We start from the raw sequence: 19,990 nt of genomic DNA, 5'->3' as shown, positions 1-19,990 counted from the left end.
AGTTTGAGTAGCACTGATTTACATTAATTTTATTTTTTCTTTACGCCAATTTTTGCCGCCCCTGGGCAAATGTCCAGTTTGCAACCCCCTAGATTTGGGTCTGGTCGCAGACATTTTAAAAATATTTATTTCTCACCGATTTTATTACTTTATATAACTTGACAATCAACCCAGATCTATATAGTAATTGATTTTCATACCATTTCATATGATTGGCTATATCAGGATCAAATTCCATATTTTAAGCCCTCGATAGTTCTCTTATTCAATACCAACTGATGGTAATATATTGTTCTGAAAATAATTTGCCATAAGTAGTAGCAGATCAACTTGATTAGATTTCCTAGGCGTAATTTGATTCCATGAATTAGAATTTGAATCCAGACATTAAAAGATATTTACTAAATTTAAAAAAAATGTTAAAATTTTAACTATTTATTAGTTTTTGGAGTATTTTGCCTCCCTCACAAATCAGAGCCCCTGGTCGAAGACCTAGAGCGCCTGTAGAATGATTCACCACTAGCTGTAAGTGTATTTTTTTTAGTTTAAGTGGTAAATAACTATAACCGGATCAGCTTTTCTCCTAACTATACTTATTTTTGTTTGAAAATACTTTTAAAGATTAGCTTCATACTTTTCTATTGTTGACTCTCTTAATTAAAATGTCTGTCCATCAAACTTATTATCCTTGGGGTACAGAGAGCTTTATTTGTAAAGTAAAATGTTTTCCTAGTGTATAGAAGTTTCATTGAATATACATAAGAACCTTAAATGAAAAACTTAACGCAGGGAAATTATTACCAAAATTCCTAAAATGAGAATATTTTGGAGAAATGTTGGAAAAATCATCGTCAAACCACAAAAAATTGAGATTAAATGGAAAATTGTATTTACATAAAAAAAGAGTTTAAACCAAATAAATAATATAAATCAATGTATGTACGTATTGTTTGTTTATTATGAATTATAATAACACTTACTACATAAGATGCAGATTTACAAAATATAAATCTTAAACGTTTCTGAGGTAAGATTTCCAACGCTAAGTATAAATTTATATACTTAATTAATGCTTAAAATTTTCAGATAATTTAAACTGGACACATCTGAGGTAGACTTTCAATAGAAATACAGTATACATAAAAATAATAATTTAATTTCTTTTTAATTAGATTCTTCACAAGAATCGCTATATTTTGAATCGTCCGTGTTAGTTTTTTCAGCTGAAACGCTAGCACCTTTCCTCATCGGTACAACCCTCATCAATGTTTCCGTCCACGGAACACCCTCAGTTATCCTAAGGAGAATTTCAAATACTGAAAAGAAAAATCCACTATTAAAATACACATATGGTTATTCCTTCAATGGACTTATATAGTTATTGATATTACATTACCATGATCTATGGTTAATACTTTTCTGGTTTTCATATTTAAGTAATCGTCGAGTGGCAACCGGCCATGTTGAATTCCTTGTTCTACTGCAATTTTATGACAAAGCCCCTAAAATATTACAGATAAGCATTACTGTTTAGGTGCAATGATTTTTACTACAAGTCATATCAAAAAGTATTACTTTGTGCGAATTATGATCGACTAATCCGCCGATAATGTACATTTTATTCGGCTCTATATTTTGAATTACATTTTCTGACTCGCTAGATAAATATACTAAATCTTCAGGTGGAAATACATCCAAGTAATTTTTCTCTTCAAATGTAACCTAAAATTAAAATTCATACAAAAAGATAAAAAAAAATCTAATAATAATAATACATCACAACATTTCAAATAATACATTAAAACTTCTTACATCCCAATATTCATAACCATTATGTCTAGACATCTCCGCTTTCGTTCTACCGCTAAAATTACACACAACAAACTTCATCGGAGCCGATGATCTCCTATTCAACGAGTAACATCTGAGGATCTGTTTGATGACTTTAGCTCTATCTTTTTCAATCATTAAATGATCAAAACTTAAATCTATCACAATTCCCGTGGTACAGGTACTGTTTGCAACCTTGGAGTGTTTTAAAGCTTTTCGACTGGGTCCGATGTCAATGTTATTGATTTTGGCTTCGACTCGTCTTTGCTTCGCTCGTGCTTTTTCTTTTGCCCTTTTCTCATTCTTTCTGGCTTCCCACTTTTCTTTCTTGAGCCATTTCCTCATTTGGTTCTTGGTGAAAGGTCGCTGAATGATTGGCTCGTCTGAAATTTGATCCTCTTCCAGTTTCGGCCTCTTGGATTGAAGTTGTACTTCATCGTCTTCGCTGCTAATGTTATTATTGCTGATATCTCCATCGATCATTTTAAATTTTTGTATATCACTTGTAGGTTAGATTGATAAGAGACATGTCAGCCACACATGGAATCGACCATGAAAAAGTGACATTTGTAGTGTTGCCATAGAATAATTTTTTTAAATAAATTTCTATATTATTAAAGGTAAACGGATTATTACCCCAAAAGCGATCTCGCGGACTTCACTAAAATCTTGATCATAGAACATCTGGCACTCGAGTTCTCGTTATTACAATATTTCCGTGGATAGCTTTTGATTGATGAAGTTTTGGGTGCCAGATGTTCCGTGATCGAGATTTTGGTAATTGGACTATTCGTCACATTGGGGTGGTCACAAAGACAATTTTTGCCATGAAAATCGCGAATACACAATATTTGGCACTCAAGTTCTCGTTACTATGATAGTTATTGTTATTATGATGGACTTTTCGGCTGCCAGATGTTCCGTTATAGAGATTTTAGTGACTTTGTGACGAGTAATTTGTGACCAGTAATCACCGAACCGAGATTTTAGTGACGTGCGCAAGATCGCTTTTTGCTGAATAATCACCGAACCATTATTAAATAAGGGAGACACTACTGTCGTTGGACATAAATTTGATAGTCGTTGATTATTTGAGTTAAGATAATAACACTTATTATTGCTTTTAGTTTAAATAGCGGACCCAGAACGCGCCGTTCATTGTTCAATTGTTGTAAATGCATTGTTAAAGGTTCGCCGAACCTTTTCTTGCACTCTAGCTTTGTAAATAGAGCCAAACCACCCCGATTCCTGTAAAAAGCACGGTCTCTATCCGCGCTCTAGTTATTTGTGAACAGGAACACCGTCAAGGTCACAATAGATTATTTGTGAAGTAAATCGTGATAGGTTTCTTATTTCACAAAATTCCATTTGTAGTATTTCTTTTACTTAGTAATGCCACAGCTTTTTGTTTTATTTTTCAGCATTAATATATTGCAAAACAGATTATTTCGCACTCTGCCACGAAAATCGCGAATACGGAATATCTGGCACTCGAAATCTCGTAATTATGATAGTTCGCGTGAGTAAGGGTGAAATCATACAGAGAGGCACGCGGCACATGTTTTTTTTTTTAGATACTCTTTAACATGTAAAAAACCCAAGTATGCCTAGCCATCCCTGAGCTATGCAGTCCGAAAAATCACCCCTTGGAGTGTTTTTAGTGATATTTTGTCCTTGTATTGATATAAGCTTCACAGTGATTGATAACAGCTAATCCCATATTTCAATAAATGTAGGAGAAACTTGCCGAAATAATAAGATCGTGCGAATTAAAAATAACAGTCGTATGAACTGAGGACGCCCTTAATTGACTGGAAGCCATAAAGACGTGCGGTGCCGTTCATTTGAATGTGTTTTCGAACTCTTGATGGATGGAATTTTCGGGTGCCAGATGTTTCGCGATCGAAATTTTAGTGACATGTGCGAAATCGCTTTGCGCGAAATAATCACCAAACTGTCTATATAAGGTAAATATTTGTACAGGTTTCACCAGTACATTTCTGGTATTTATGCAATAGTATTGTTGCGTAGGGGTGGGTGGAGGATCCAAGTAAAAGGCCAACAGTCGTTTCACAGCATTTATTGATGATTCAGGAGATATACGCACTGTCACGGCTCCGTCCAGAATGACCTGATATCGCCTACGTACCGCCTTATAAGGGGTAGATCTCTCAGGACGTCTAATCTGTTTACCTACTGTGTAGTCACGTATTCGGATATGTATTCCCACGGTATGAGAAGTGCAATCATTGTTTCATGCACTTAGCTTGTCGCTAATCGTTAAAACCCACTTATACCAGTCGCACGGTATGCATTTAGTTAATCCGTTAACAGATATCCGTTACAGATAATCTTTGAACGGTCACAGTCTCTGGGATTCTATTCGCTTAATCCGCGGCGTACGTTACATTATCTAATGGTTGAATTGAAATGTTCAAAGCCTTTAGCGAAAATGATGTCTCCTACAATATTATCAATAAATTATTCAAATATTATTTCCGTTTATCAGGAATTAAATTTTGAACAAAATGTTTGTTAATCACCAAGTATAATGATTTTTAGCAATCTTATGTAAAATTTTACAAGAGCATTCAAGAAAATGAATTTATTTTTTCATAATTGTGCGTCCATGATTATATGTACATAAATATGTATAATAATCAGTTTAATTGAAGTATTTAAAAGTTTTTTTTTTTTTTTTGAGGAAATGGTCATCAAACCGGTAAACGGATTACTAGTCAAATGTGAACCGGTCACAGACCAACCGGTCGCTCTAGATCGGTCACACGTGATCACCCGTTACACACGCGGAAAACGCAATTATGGGATTAAAAAAGGCAATTGCCACCATTGAACCAGCAGTGCCCACTCAGAATGACCACACAGAAGACGGCTGGAACCTGGTTCAAAGCAGACGTCACACACGACAAGGCACTGGTATTTGCAAGGACAAAAACAAAGAGAAGGAAAAAACTTTAAAACAAAGGAAGCCACGTTACAAGAGAGATGCTGTTCTCATCAGCAATCAAGAAAGTGGGAAAACATACGCAGAGATGGTAAAAATGCTCCAAGAGGTAAAACCGGACGAGATTGGATACGAATTAGCAGCTATCCGCAAGACGCGCAAGGACGACGCCATTATAGAGCTGGCAAGAGGCTCAAAGGATCCAGCGGACCTGGCAGGGGTAATAGCTGGAGCACTGGGATAGCCAAAAGCCGCGTGAGGACTTGTACCAATCGAGACAATAACAATCCTCGACATCCCAGAAGAAGAAGAAAGTGACACTGTTACTGCATTATGCGAGAACAACAGTGGTCTTAAAAAAAGAGTATATCACAGCTAGATACTTAAAAGCCGGTACGAGAGGCACCCAACTAGCAATAGTTAGCCTTCCTGCCAAAATTGGAGTCCAACCACTACAGGTAGGGAAAGTAAAAATAGGATTCCTGAGGTGTAGGGTGCGCCGAAGAATCAGCGTCATGAGGTGTTATCGGTGTCAGGGCCTCGGCCACAGATCGACGACTTGCAGCAATCCACATCGAGAGACATGCTTCAGATGCGGGGAAGAGAACCATATGGTAGCTACCTGCCAGAACAAACTATGTTGTCTGACCTGCAAAAACAAAGAAGGAGCCGACACTGCAATGGCACAAAGGAATGTCCCATATACCGACAAGAAGCAAGAAAAAATGCCAATAAATCTAAATGGCCCTAACATTCCTACAAATAAATCTCCACGGTTGTAGGGTTGCACAGGACCTTATGCATAAGGTGGCTGAAGAAAATGGGGCTGACTTGGTACTTATCGCTGAGCAGTATCGCGGGAATACCCCACCGCGCTGGTTTTCTGATGCAGATTCTAGAGCGGCCATATGTGCCTTCTCCCCTCTGCTGCGTATTACTGATGTAGATAGTGGTAGCAAAAGCGGCTGGACTTGGGTTGAGACGGACAAGGTGAGGATATATTCTTGCTATTTTTCCCCGAATTCAATATACACCGACTTCGTCGAAGGTCTCACCCGACTGGAAGATAGCATCAGCGCTTCTCCTCTACCTACGATTGTCGCTGGTGACTTTAATGCAAAAGCTCCTGAATCAGGGTCTCCACACACGGATAGAAGAGGTATATTGCTTTCAGAGATGGATTCACAGCTGCGACTACACGCTATAAACACCGGATCTAACACCTTCGTGCGCGTGAACAGTGCTTCGGTTATAGATGTTACATTTATACATGAATCACTACTGGGAAGAGTTGGACATTGGGAAGTTCTTGACACCCATTCTTACAGCGATCATCTATACATAAAATTCACAATAAAAAATTGCCAAAAGAAGACAAAAAATAAAGCACTCGAAGGGTGGGCAGTCAGGAAATTGGACTCGAACCCCAGCACTCGAAGGGGCCATTGCGCTCAAGAGAGAGACTGTTTTCAATGGTGTATCTGGGAGAGGGGATGAAGAAGTCACTCAATCGCTCAATGACATTTTCCGCTTTGCTTGCAACGCCTCAATGCCCAAGCTTGGAAGCGGCGTGCGTCGACCCCCAGTGTACTGGTGGAATGACGGGATAGCAGAACTCCGACGGAACTGCACAGCTTGTCATCGCAGGATGCAACTACATCCCGACTGCGACGAGCGACGTCAAGCTTATAAAGAGGCTAGAAAGGCTTTGCGCAACGCAATCAAGAGAAGCAAATCGCAGTGCTGGGAAGAGATGTGCAACTATGTCAACGCCGATCCATGGGGTACACCTTATAAGATTGTGAGGAGGAAACTTCGGCGATCGATAGATGATCCTTACCTCAACAACCAATCAAATCTGGAGATGGTAGTTGATGGACTCTTCTCGACCCGGGAAAATTCTGACGTCATCGTCAGGAGAAATATGGACAATGATGCAACCGAACAAATACCCATCTTTACTGACGAGGAACTAAACATGGCTGCCAGACGACTACAGACGAACAAAGCCCCAGGACCGGACTGCGTCCCAAACGCAATCATCAGACGGGTTGCTGGCTCAGATCCTGCACTACTGCTTGCAGACCACAACTCTTGTCTGACAGAAGGGACGTTTCCTTCTTCTTGGAAGAGACAAAGATTGGTACTTATTCCGAAGGGAAACAAGGTCCAGAATAGCCCATCTGCATACAGACCGCTTTGCATGCTGGACGGACTCGGCAAGCTTTTGGAGAGACTGATTCTCCAGCGGCTACAGAAGTACCTTGAGGATCCTACGAAGGGACTTTCGCCACACCAGTTTGGCTTCTGCCCGGGGCGCTCGACAATTGAGGCAATACAACAGGTCATTGATACTGTTAAGAAAGCATGGGAGGGAAGTGTCAAAGCAAGCGGGCATGTCGTGATGATTGCACTTGATATTAAGAATGCATTCAACTCAGCAAAATGGAACCTGATCCTTGAAGCGCTCCAAAGAATTGAGACACCAGCATACTTGGAGCGAATAATCAAAAGTTATCTTTCGGACAGACAGCTGGTATACAGCTGTAATGGCATTCAACGACAGCGAACGATCACGGCAGGCGTTCCACAGGGCTCGGTACTTGGACCTGCACTGTGGAATGTCATGTATGATGGTCTTATACGTGTTCCATTTCGCCCAGAGGCGAAGATAGTTGCCTTCGCCGATGATGTAGCATTGCTAGTTGCGGCGAAATCCGTAGAACTCTTGCGAGCTATTTGTGAAGACTCGATCGGAAAGATAAGGAGATGGCTGTCGGACGCTGGATTGGAATTAGCAGTTCAAAAGACTGAGGCCGTGTTCTTCACCAGACGAAGGAAGTTAATACCACCGCAACTCTACATCGACGGGCACGAGGTGAAATATAATAGATCGATCCGATACCTGGGAGTATGGATCGATAACAAACTTCGCTTCACTGTACATACAGAAAAGGCGGCGGCAAAAGCAGCAGGAGTTGCCGACGACTTGGCCAGGTTGATGTCCAACATAGGAGGACCCAAAACAAACAGAAGAAAACTTTATAATGAAGTAGTCCACTCGGTTCTGTTGTACGGCGTTCCGATATGGGCGGATGCAATGAGAACGGAAAAGGCGAGACTCAACATAGTAAGAGTTCAGCGAAGAAGTGCGCTAAGAGTTGCTGCTGCATATCGCACGGTATCCGAAGCAGCCATCCTTGCAATAACAGCCATACCACCCATCGATCTGCTCGCAGAAGAGCGGAAAGCGGTCTACAGAGGGGAGCAGAAAAATGACGCAAAAGAAAGAACTATGTCTTTGTGGCAGACTCAATGGGATGCGTCAACTAAGGGTCGGTGGACGCATCGACTCATCAGAGACCTGAGGGTTTGGAGCCGGAGAAAACATGGTGAACTGTGTTTTCACCTAACTCAAATTTTAACAGGACATGGCTGCTTCGGAAGCTATCTGCACAAGATAGGAAAAAAAGCAATGTGGCGACCCCATAGAAGAGGGTGGCAACACCGGTCGCCATGGTTACGGCAGTGGAGCTGTCATTCGACCATTCGGCCCTAACTCGTGGGGGAGGAACTACCCTGTTCCCCCGAGACCCACAGTGGTGACCCCGACGTGATAGACAGCGCGCACCCCCATCCCCCCTATTCTTCCCGACAATCTTGGAAACACGATGTCCGACGGTGAAGCAGACAACGGCGCCGCCGAAGCAGGCGGGGAGAACAATGTGCAGAACAACATGGAGGAAAACGCGGAGAACAGCGACCGCAACCAAAGCACGGTAAATCTTGACTTTTTGGGGGCGCCCGTGCCCCCCTTCCCCCCCTTTTGGGCCGAGAACCCCCAAATATGGTTCGCACAGATGGAGGCGAGCTTCGAAGCCGCCAGAATCACTAGCGAAAACACGCGATACTGCAGAACAATCGCGTGTTTGCCTCGCGAGGTGATGACGGAGATTTGGGACATCCACGTGGCCCCCCCGAAACTCAAGCGATATACCTTCCTGAAGAAGGAAATTTTGGAGAGGTTAGGAGTCGGCCAACGACAGAGACATCGCAGACTCCTCGAACGCGAGGAAATTGGCGACAGGAAGCCATCACAGTTCCTGAGAGACCTCCGGATATTGGCGGCCCAGGAAATGTCGGAGGATCTGCTGAGAACCACGTGGGAGAGCAGGCTGCCAGAGGGACTAAGCTTGCAACTGGCAATGAGCGACGAAACCGATTTGGATAAGCTGGCCAGGAAGGCAGACAGGTGGTACGACAGCAGCCCCACGTGGCAGCGATGACAGACCGCAGAGAGAAGAGGCGGCAAACCGATGATGAGTATGTGACACGGGGAGAGTTCCAAACATTAAATCAAAAGGTAGATGACCTGACCACGATGATGGGACGGCTACTGCAAACGAACGAGACGAATCGGAAAGAATCAAGGCCATCACACTCCCCAGCGAGGAGCCGACGCTGGCAACCACGACAACAGAGTCCCCGAGGCCGCAGGAACACGCCACCGCGCAGGTTTAACCAGGCGGAAAACTTCCAGGGCAGGCGCTAATGGCGGAAAGCAGCCCCAGCCCCACTTCTTGCCGCCTATACGTAACAGACAAGGTCAGTAAACTACGGTTCCTAGTCGACACCGGTTCTGACCTGTGTGTCCTTCCGAAGTCAATATTGCCGGGTCGCAAAATAGCGACATCATACCTTCTATTCGCCGCGAACGGATCTACGATAAAAACGTACGGTTGGAAGGAGGTAGACGTCGACTTGGGACTACGTCGGGTATACAAATGGAGATTTGTAATAGCCGACGTATCAAGGCCTATTATTGGCGCTGATTTCATCAAACATTTTTGTCTTTTGATTGATTTGAAAAATGCGAAACTGATGGATAATCTCACAACTGTTTCAGTGAGGGGCCGAGCAATAGGAACAGCAAAAGTAGAGCAGGTGAAAGCAATTTGTGGCACATCAACATTTCACCATCTACTAACAGAGTTTCCAGAGATAACGCGGCCGACAGGAAATAAAAACAGAACAATGAAACATCATACTGTGCATTATATCAGAACCACTGAAGGACCACCAGCAAGTTGCAAGCCGCGCCGCCTCGCACCGGAGAAGTTGCAGATCGCAAAAGAGACTTTCAAGACCATGTTGAACGAAGGAATCGCTCGACCATCAGACAGTAGTTGGTCATCAGCATTACACCTAGTACCTAAGCACGACGGATAATGGAGACCATGCGGGGACTACAGAGCGTTGAATGCCCGCACTATACCAGATAGGTATCCAGTACCGCATATAGAAGATTTCGCCAGTACCTTATATGGCAAGAAGTTATTTTCTACAATTGATCTCGTGCGCGCATACCACCAAATCCCTGTACACAATGAAGACATAAAAAAAACAGCTATTTCCACCCCGTTTGGGTTATTTGAATTCCCGTTTATGTCCTTCGGACTCAGAAACGCGGCACAGACCTTCCAGCGGTTTATGGACGAAGTCCTAAGGGGATTGGATTTCTGCTACGTATATATTGACGACGTGCTGGTAGCGTCAGAAAACGAAGAAGAACATATTAACCACTTACGAAAACTTTTTTCACGGTTTCAAGAATATGGCGTTTTAGTCAACACAGCAAAGTGCGTTTTCGGAGCAAAAACTGTAAGATTTCTAGGATACGAGGTGTCAGAAAATGGAACCAAACCCCAAGCAGACAAAGTAGCTGCGGTGAAAAGATTTCCCCGACCAGCTACAATCGAACAATTAAGGCAGTTTTTGGGGATGATAAACTTCTATCGGCGTTTTGTTCCGGGTGCTGCAAAATTGCAGGCGCCCCTCAGCGAGTTGCTAAAAGGATCTAAAAAGAAAGACAAGGCAAAGATTGCATGGACCAACGCGTTGGAAGAAGCATTCGGAAAGTGCAAGGATAGCTTATCAGACGCAGCCCTCCTCAGCCACCCAAAACCAGGGGCAGACTTGGCATTGGTGACGGACGCATCAGATGTAGCACTCGGAGCAGTCCTACAGCAGAAGACGCCCGAAGGGTGGGAGCCGTTGGCATTCTTCACAAGGAAATTGTCAGGAACAGAAAGGAGATACAGCACTTACGACCGGGAGTTGTTGGCAATATATAGTGCAGTCCGGCATTTCCGCCATATGGTAGAAGGAAAATTTTTTACTATTTTCACTGACCACAAGCCTATTATATACATGTTCCAACAGAAGCCAGAGAAATGTTCGCCAAGACAGTTTAGGCACATAGACTTTGTAGGCCAGTTCACAACAGATGTTCGACATGTATCGGGAGAAGAAAACGTGGTAGCGGATGCACTGTCAAGAATAGAAGCAATTTCCGGGATGGACTTTCAAGCAATAGCACGAGCGCAGGAGGATGACACAGAACTGTCACAACTGCTACGAGATCCCGACAAGCAGTTTGCCAAGATACCTATTCCAGGCGAAGAGACGACCATCTATTGTGATGTATCTTCAGAAACGCAACGGCCGTACTTGCCAGCGAAATTTAGGAAACAGGCGTTCGAACTAATCCATAAATTGGCGCACCCAGGGGTAAAAGCATCAGCTAAATTAGTGACCCAACGATATTTCTGGACGGGTATGAAGAAGGAATGCAGAAGATGGGCCCAAGAGTGCATATTTTGCCAGAAATCAAAAATAACGAGGCACGTCATTGCATCTGTGGGAGAGTTCCAGCCACCGGAAAATCGATTTGACCACATTCACATAGACATAGTTGGTCCCTTACCACAGTCCGCCGGTTACAAGTACTTATTGACATGCGTTGATAGGTTTACTCGCTGGCCAGAAGCTATCCCTATGGAAGATATCACGGCAGAAACGGTTGCAAAGAAATTCGTCAGTGGTTGGATTGCAAGATTCGGATGCCCCCTACGAATAACTACCGATCAAGGACGACAATTCGAGAGCACTCTATTCAAGGAACTGAATAGGTTGACGGGATCGACACACATAAGGACAACCGCATACCACCCTGCAGCAAATGGGATGGTAGAGAGGTTCCACAGGCAGCTTAAAGCCGCGATCATGTGCCACCAAGACGAAGGGTGGACGGAAGCCCTACCGACAGTGTTACTGGGAATCCGATCGGCATGGAAGGAAGACCTTAATGCCACGTCAGCAGAACTGGTATATGGTCAACCGCTACGGCTACCGGGAGAGTTTCTGGCTCCACAACGAAACGGAGGACCCAACACAGCGGAACTAGCAGAGAGATTGCGGTCCCAAATGGCGAGGTTGAGACCCAGTCCACCGCGGCGCCATGGAACAAGATCAACCTTTATCTTCAAAGACCTGCACACCAGTGATCAGGTGTTCCTGAGACACGATGCTGCCAAGGGTCCGTTACAGCCTCCATACGATGGTCCATACAGGGTGTTGAAGAGGGGACCGAAGTTCTTCACACTGAGAATTAAGGATTCCAATGTCACCGTATCGGTAGACCGCATAAAGCCGGCATACATGGAAAGCAGCGGAGAGCCCCCAGAGAGAGCAGAGAGAGCCCCCCAAGAAAATGCAGAACCACAGCAAGAAACTGGCCGACAAGCAACCACACGGACTGGCAGGAGAGTCCGGTGGCCAGCCCATCTGGACAGCTACATCCCGTAGTTGTCGCGACGGCTACGCAATGTCGCTGGGGAGGGAGTGATGTGGCGACCCCATAGAAGAGGGTGGCAACACCGGTCGCCATGGTTACGGCAGTGGAGCTGTCATTCGACCATTCGGCCCTAACTCGTGGGGGAGGAACTACCCTGTTCCCCCGAGACCCACAGCAATACCAGGATGTCATCACTGCAGTGCAGAAAACGACGATGCTGAACACACTGCATTCGATTGTCCAGCATGGAACGCACATAGAACCAATCTAAAAAATGAACTCGGTGTTAACTCATTAACGACGACTAACATGATTCCTGCTATGCTTGAGAGTGCAGAGGCGTGGAAAGCGTGCACTACGTTTGCAGTATGCATCATGCAGGAGAAAGAAGAGGCAGAACGCGATCGAGAGAAAAGAAGTCGGACTTTGTAAAATGACGAGAGCCTAGATGGCTATCCTGGCTGCCACCCTTGAGCAATACTTAATTAGTAGCCGGGTGGTAGCTGAAGAGGAGGGGGGTTTTAGTGGGTAAAAATCCCACACTACCACCGGAATTAAACACGTCGGTGGTGTCTTCTAGAAGATTTCCCCCCGCCGGAAAAAAAAAAAAAACCCGTCACACTAAAACTGGTCACACCCTAAAACTGGTCACTAATCACCGAACCAAACCTATGTAGCTGGCTTAAAACTATAACACATATATTCCTTTTCATACTAAATTGATAATATTATTGTATTATTTTACAATCATTAAGCATTAATTTATTGGTTTTATTCAAGCATCTAACAAGTACACATACCCTATATATTATTATTTATAATAAGATATTTTCAAACTGACTAAGTCCAAATAAGTGTTGCCATATGACAGCTGTCAATTGGAATTGTCACATGTGCACGTGTAGTTGTCAGTTTGACAGCACGTGTTGCGTCAGTCGGTAGTGCTCCATGAAACTCATAAGTTCAAAGAACATTAAAGGTACATATCATTTTTTTTTTAATTAAATTAAATATTTATTTTCGCATTTAATCAAATTCCTGTATGTTTTATTTTTAACATATACATTAAAAAAAAAATCCTTTTAATTTTTGAAATATGAAATAAAACAAACTATTATATCAAACTGATGTACTAATAAGAATAAAAATTCCCAAATTCTTTAATCTTTTTCAAAATTCATATCATTACAATTATATAACCAATTACGTTAAATTAGTACATTGTATTAGCATAATTTGTTGTTCGTTTTAAAAACAGATTAAATACATGATTGAATAAGAAACTGATAAGCACACAACTATGTTATAAATTTTAACAGTGCTGTGTCATTGAAAAACATGATGAATACAATCTGTGTTGTAACTTGCACAATTTATCTACATACATATTCCGAATCATGTCTCATTAATATTTATTATTCTTTACAGGAATACACATATAAATGATGAATAGCTCCAAGTGTACATTGACAATCTTAAACACAATGAGGAAATCATTTCGAAATCTATACTTTATAAATAGAAGCTATTCTAGTGCTGTCACTGAAAAATCCACTGCCGATATTGAAGTACATATATACATGTTCTATTTTTATATGATGAATTTATATATCCTGCTTAAAATGTTAACTATAAAATATTTTTTCTAATCAGTTTGAAGAAGTTGAAATTCCTGTACCATGGGGTCACATATCCTGTGTCCATTGGGGGCCGAAAGATAAGCAACCTATTCTTGCTTTGCACGGCTGGCAGGACAATGCCGGAACTTGGAAACCGCTAATTCCACATTTACCAAAAAATACTTCAATCTTAGCTATAGACTTTCCCGGTCACGGAAAGTCTTCATGGTTTCCTTCAGGTATATTATACGGACTCAAACTATACTATTAAATAAGCTGCTTATATGATTATCAAAAAAATTCGGATGTGACCAACCCATGACTTTATCTATGTATTTGAGGAATACAAGAAGGTCACAAAACAAAATTCGATAATTAAACAAACATACACGTTCGCACATACCGGTTACAAGAACATTTTTTGATACAAATTGAGCGCAAATGTAGGGAAACTTACAAAAGACAAAAGTTCAACTTCCAGTTGTCGACCTTTGTTCGAAATTTTTTTATTACTTAAAATCACTATAATTATTATACACATTAAATATCAAGAAAATAAAAATAATTTAAAAGGTCAAAATAAAATAATGAAATATTGTTTTTAAAAAAAATACTACTTCCGGTTTACAAATTCTGACCAAAATCTTATCTGCTCTAAGTTAGTACATAAAGAATACAAATATAAATTTTCAACTTGATACGTTCAGGGGTGTGAAAAGAATCGTGGTTACAACATTTTTGACATTTCTAAGAGGAAAAAATCCCACTTCCGGTTTATTAAATTTAGTGATTTTTTATTTATTTTAATCATATTGATACAAGAATTATACTTAAATTTTTTCGTGAAGAGCACACATGTTTAAGTGGTCGAAAAAAATAGTGGAAGAAATATCAAACAAGAGTAAACTGCCACTTCCAGTTGACGGATGCTTACTAAATTTTTTTAAGCAACTTGTTATTAAGCTTAAACTTCTAGATATGAAATTTCAGTTCAATAAACCAAAAGGTTTCTGAGAAAAATAAAAAAAACCTCGATTCTCTAGAGTAAAAGTACTAATTCCGGTTCAAGTAAAAAATATTAGGGTATAAAATTTATAATTTCTATTACATGCAAAAAAATTTCAGTCTGATTCGGTTAGTGGCTTGGGAGATAATTGAATTCAAAAACTTAAAAAAAAGAGGACACCTATAAGGGGAGGTACCATTTCCGGTCAACTTAAAAATTTGAAAAAAATTCACGTCTTATCGATAAGAATTTCAGTAACCGATACTAAGTTTCAGTTCGATAGGACTAACGGTGTTCAAAAAATACACAGACACACACATTTTTTCTAGACCATGAAAATGTGATCAGTGATCGATTCTGAGTTCGAATTTTCGCATGATCACAAAACTATTGTTACTACGTACATAGATAAAGCAACTAGCCTACTGTATTTATTTCAGGTACGTTCTACCACTTCCCAGATAACCCAGTAGTTTTAAGAAGAATCGTTAAGTATTATGGATGGAAGTCGGTATCTCTATTGGGCCACTCCATGGGAGCCATCACATCGTTTGCATACTCGGCATTGTTCCCCGACGAGGTGAATTTCATGATTCAACTGGACAACCTGAAACCAACGACGGGTCGTTCGAAAAATTTCATCGAGAGGAGTAGTACTTCTCTCGATAAATCTTTAATAGCCGACGCCAGGAACATCTCGGGCTCCGAACCCCCTTCGTATTCCTGGGACGAAATAACCGAAAAGGTCTACCTGGGCTCACACAAGTCGATCGGCACGACGAACGCCAAGCATCTGATGGAGAGAGGACTCACCAAGTCAGCTTCGGATCCAAACAAGTATTACTTCAGCAGAGACTCCCGTCTGAAGCGCAGTTTCGAGCTCGGAACTAATATGGAAGACGTGCGTGCAATGGCCGAGCGTATAAAATGTCCGACTTTGCACATCAAGTTTGAGTCGGGGCCGTACTTCGAACCTAAGGAAATGTATATGGAGATATTGGAGATGATGAAGAAGAATAAGGATTTCGAAGCGCACGTCGTTCCCGGAACTCACCATTCGCATCTAAACAATCCGGAGCTTAGCGCACCTCTCATAAATACGTTTTTACAAAAGTATCATAAGATTTAGTCGTGATATTATTTTTAATAGCTAAATTTTAATCGTTTTTTATTTATTTTATAGCGGTAGATTGACAGTATTGTAATGAATTATTTGTTTTATTATTTTTATTGATCACTTGTTAAAAAACGCGACTACGCTTCCAACTCTGATTTTAAATGTCAAATAGAATTTGCATTTGTTAGTCTCAGTATTGAGACAAAGTCAAAGATTGAAACACTGCAACTCAGATCTGCATATATTGGATATTGGTGAATCACTTATCGTGAATCATTGTGATGACAAAAAGCAATAACCTTTTTTACTACTTTTTTGACAGATATTACTTTTATATGATTGATTCATCGCAAACAACGTACACTTGGGGTGAAATCACATAGGAAGAAACGCAGCACATGGTTTTTTTCGATGCGGTGCAAACGATCGACAAGCGCCAGACAGACTGAACCACAGATTAACGACACGTGTACCTTATGCGTGCGCACTGCTCGCACTTACACTAAACGAAATCTACCCGAAGTCCCGACATACCTACCCTGTATACGTCCTGTGCTCCTGATACTTTAGTTCCGAATTTTGCCTTATTAAACTCGCCAGAAAGATCCTACTCAATTTTAATAATTGCATCTGTGCACATCGAAAGGTTACTCGTCATCGGATGTGCAATCTATCATTCGTGAAGTCGAGAATTGCGTTTAAAGCAGCCATCCAGTTAATCTGTCGTTCAGTCTGTCTGGCGCTTGTCGATCGTTTGCACCAAACCCGGTTTTTTTAGATACTTTCAAACATGTGAAAATAATTTGGCTAGCCCAGCAAATACCGTCCCAAAATCACCCCTGGAGAGTTTTAGGTCAAATTTTATTCTTGCTGGACAGTGATCGATAACGGTATATACCATATTTGAAGACATTTTGGAGAACCCCCATAGCAGGGAGCCAAGCACATGACGTACCGTTCTTCCCTGTGTGATTTCGCCCTTATACTGATTGAGCCATCATTAAATATAATTAAAATATATGATTAATTGAATAATTTTTGAAACAGAACGATCTTGTCTAGGACTCAAAGTTAAGATAAACTATTTTGTGGAGTTGGATCAAAATTTACCGAGTCCGAGTCCGAACTTTGACTCTAACTTGAACGATTTTAATAAGATCGACATTTTTTGGCAATGTTTAAATTATTAGTAGTAAAAATAAAAGCGATTTTCAAAATATAAATAATAAAAGAATTAAAAAATCGCTAAAAACTGAGACAGAACCCAATTTATTGAATTATTGGTAATGAAATAGGTATAAATAAAAGTAAAATACATTCATAGTGTATGTGTATGAATTTCATACACAAATAAATCAATGAGAGTAAAAAACAGAATAGAAAAATGTTTTCGGCCACAAAACATTAAAATACGTGCAATTTAAAAATTTTAATTGTTTAATTGTAATTTAAAATCATGATTTTTACAAAGAAATTATTAAATTTAAATTTATTAGTGGATTTACTTCAGTCAAAGTGGAGACTCTAGTTGAAACATACCGTAGTATGTACTATTAATTAATAAAATTATTAAAAAGTAGTCGGAGTCGGTTGATTTTTCACAATTCCGGCTCCGCTTGAAACGCTCCAACGCCACGACTTTGACTCCGACTCCACAGCCGTGTATTATTCGCATCAAATTACAGTCAAATTTAATTATCACAACCTTTAAGAGATCTATTGAATTATTTCCTTATTATTAAACTGAAAACTGTTTATTAACAGACTGACAAAAAAATAATTCGCTTAAATTATTTACATTCAAATAAACTTCCCCGCAAATTGATCCTCAAAATTATAATAAATAATAAATTTATTTAGCCCAAGTACCCTTCAGTATGAAGTATTTTAAAATCTTTATTATTTGTAATAAAGAAATAAAATATTTGTTAAATATTAATCGAATGGTATGTTTTATGACTTATATAGTACAAAAAACAGGTATTTTTAATTGGTATTATGAAAATAATTTTAATTTTGATTTAAAGCAATACTATATAAATTGATATTGTCGTACATACTTGACGCTTGTGATTTTACTTGGTAGCAGTATTTTACAGTGTTAAAATTGTTTTTTTATTATTACAAAACAATCAATATATTTTTGTTATTACATAATCGAATGTTTATTTTATTACGAATAAAAAATAAATGAAACACACTTTTGTTGTTTTGATACTATATTTCTTTAACAACAAACTGTTCGCTTACATTTTTAATACGACTGTCTTCCATACCATCGTACATATTTATTTATAAATTAATAATTACAGATGAATTGAAAGAGAGTCTTATTAATAGTTTCCTCTAATTAAGACCAGTAATGTTTACCCGTTGAATTTATCAACAGTAAATTGCACAACAATACATACATACATACTTTTACAGTATTGCATCGACAATACGTAACTTTCACCATACATTTAGGAACACAGCACAATGTACATACATTATTAAAAACAAAAAATAAAAAAACGAACACACCACAATAATTATCAACGTGCACTGATTATCCTATTACTTTTTTTTTTTGTATATAAAATTATAAATTCACCGTCGTCTATAACATTTGATTTTAGATTGATTCTTCTAATATGGCACACCAAACTGTCCTCAGAATGTGAACATTGAATGTCTCATACAACTGAGATCCCATATACAATACATATATCACAAAAGTCTGCGTTAAAACATTGCCTATATTTTTTTGGTTTCAGATGACGTCAACAAGCGAAGGAAGAATTATTACTCACATTAGTAAATTATATATAAAATTGTGACATGAATGATTGATCGTTACATTTTTTTTATTATATATTTATACGTCGGGTTTTATAAATCGCACGTAGGTGGTGACTGAGAGCGGAATGCAGCGTTGATTGCCTTCAGCAATGGATGACGTCCGCAGCCGCACCGATTGCGGAAGTCGTCCAGATCCAAGGCCCAAACCATAGCGCCGCCTAGTCCCATCTTCCGGACCATTTCAGACTTCCTGGTCACCATGGCAGTGTCGTCGAAGGACACCCATTGAGTTCCCCGTCTGGCCCAAGGTCCGATACGGTTCTCCGGATCGCGCTCAACGGACCAACCGGCGTGTTTGACTCGCTCACAGATCTAAACAAGCATTAGATGTTTATATTATTTACCATTTTTTACTACAACATATACATGGTTAAGTTCATCATCAAATACGTTACCTCATTATATGCCAAGAAGCCGCCAGCTCTGGTGAATTCACCGGCTTCTCCGGGTCCACTCGCCGGCGCGTGCAGCCCCCGATTATTCATATCAACAAGCGTGAAAGACTGTCCATACAATGGAATACCCATAATTATTTTACTAGGCGGTGCACCTTTCTCTATCCAATAGTTGACTGAGAAGTTCTGGAAAATCAAAGACCCGCGTACAGAATCAACCCAAACACGGCAAAACTTAAAAACCAAAGCATTAATATGGAACTAACCGTGTTGAAGTAATCGTAAGTATCACCAGGATAGTATAACAGGGGAGCCACATGTCCAGTTTTGCGATCCCAATGACCGTGGTAGTCATAAGACATGAGAGCGATCCAATCAAGATCTCTTCCCAAGGATGGCACGTCATAAGCGGCATCGATGACGGCACGGCTTGCAGATACAGCAGCCGATAGCAACCAGCCTCTGGGTGTGAACGCTTGTCTGAGCTCTTTGACCAGACTTGCAAATCCTTGTTTATCTGACGCTGGTCCAGCATTACAATCGACCTGTCACGATACAACTTTGTATAATCAAAGTACATA

General features: G+C 40.4%; 3 protein-coding genes across 3 annotated transcripts in view; 1 reads left to right on the top strand and 2 right to left on the bottom strand.

Annotated features, from left to right (window-relative positions):
* Nucleotides 1–868: 868 nt before the first annotated feature.
* Nucleotides 869–2,417, bottom strand: LOC143915573 (tRNA methyltransferase 10 homolog A). The gene is made up of 4 exons (XM_077436272.1): nt 1,813–2,417; nt 1,576–1,722; nt 1,397–1,502; nt 869–1,316 (listed from the first exon to the last, which is right to left on the bottom strand). Exons 1-4 carry the CDS (start codon nt 2,311–2,313, stop codon nt 1,165–1,167), a joined length of 906 nt encoding a protein of 301 aa, XP_077292398.1. The 5' UTR covers nt 2,314–2,417; the 3' UTR covers nt 869–1,164.
* Nucleotides 2,418–13,340: 10,923 nt separating this feature from the next.
* LOC143915321 (putative serine hydrolase) lies at nt 13,341–16,459 on the top strand. The gene is made up of 4 exons (XM_077435896.1): nt 13,341–13,410; nt 13,860–13,999; nt 14,085–14,289; nt 15,497–16,459. The coding sequence occupies exons 2-4, from the start codon at nt 13,874–13,876 to the stop codon at nt 16,183–16,185; spliced, it is 1,020 nt and encodes a 339-aa protein (XP_077292022.1). The 5' UTR covers nt 13,341–13,410; nt 13,860–13,873; the 3' UTR covers nt 16,186–16,459.
* A 1,921-nt stretch (nt 16,460–18,380) lies between these two features.
* Nucleotides 18,381–19,990, bottom strand: part of Cht10 (Chitinase 10) — a 49,111-nt gene continuing 47,501 nt past the window's right edge. Inside the window, exons 43-45 of the mRNA XM_077435880.1 lie at nt 19,676–19,954; nt 19,410–19,595; nt 18,381–19,326 (exon numbers count right to left, since the gene is read on the bottom strand). Coding sequence (XP_077292006.1) covers nt 19,045–19,326; nt 19,410–19,595; nt 19,676–19,954 — 747 coding nt within the window. The 3' untranslated portion in view covers nt 18,381–19,044. The remainder of the gene's footprint in view (nt 19,327–19,409; nt 19,596–19,675; nt 19,955–19,990) is intronic.

The sequence above is a fragment of the Arctopsyche grandis genome, chromosome 8, assembly GCF_051622035.1.
Source record: "Arctopsyche grandis isolate Sample6627 chromosome 8, ASM5162203v2, whole genome shotgun sequence".
NCBI classification, from domain to species: domain Eukaryota; kingdom Metazoa; phylum Arthropoda; class Insecta; order Trichoptera; family Hydropsychidae; genus Arctopsyche; species Arctopsyche grandis.
The sequence above is the reverse complement of the archived record's forward strand: the minus strand, read 5'-3'. Positions and strand labels throughout refer to the sequence as shown.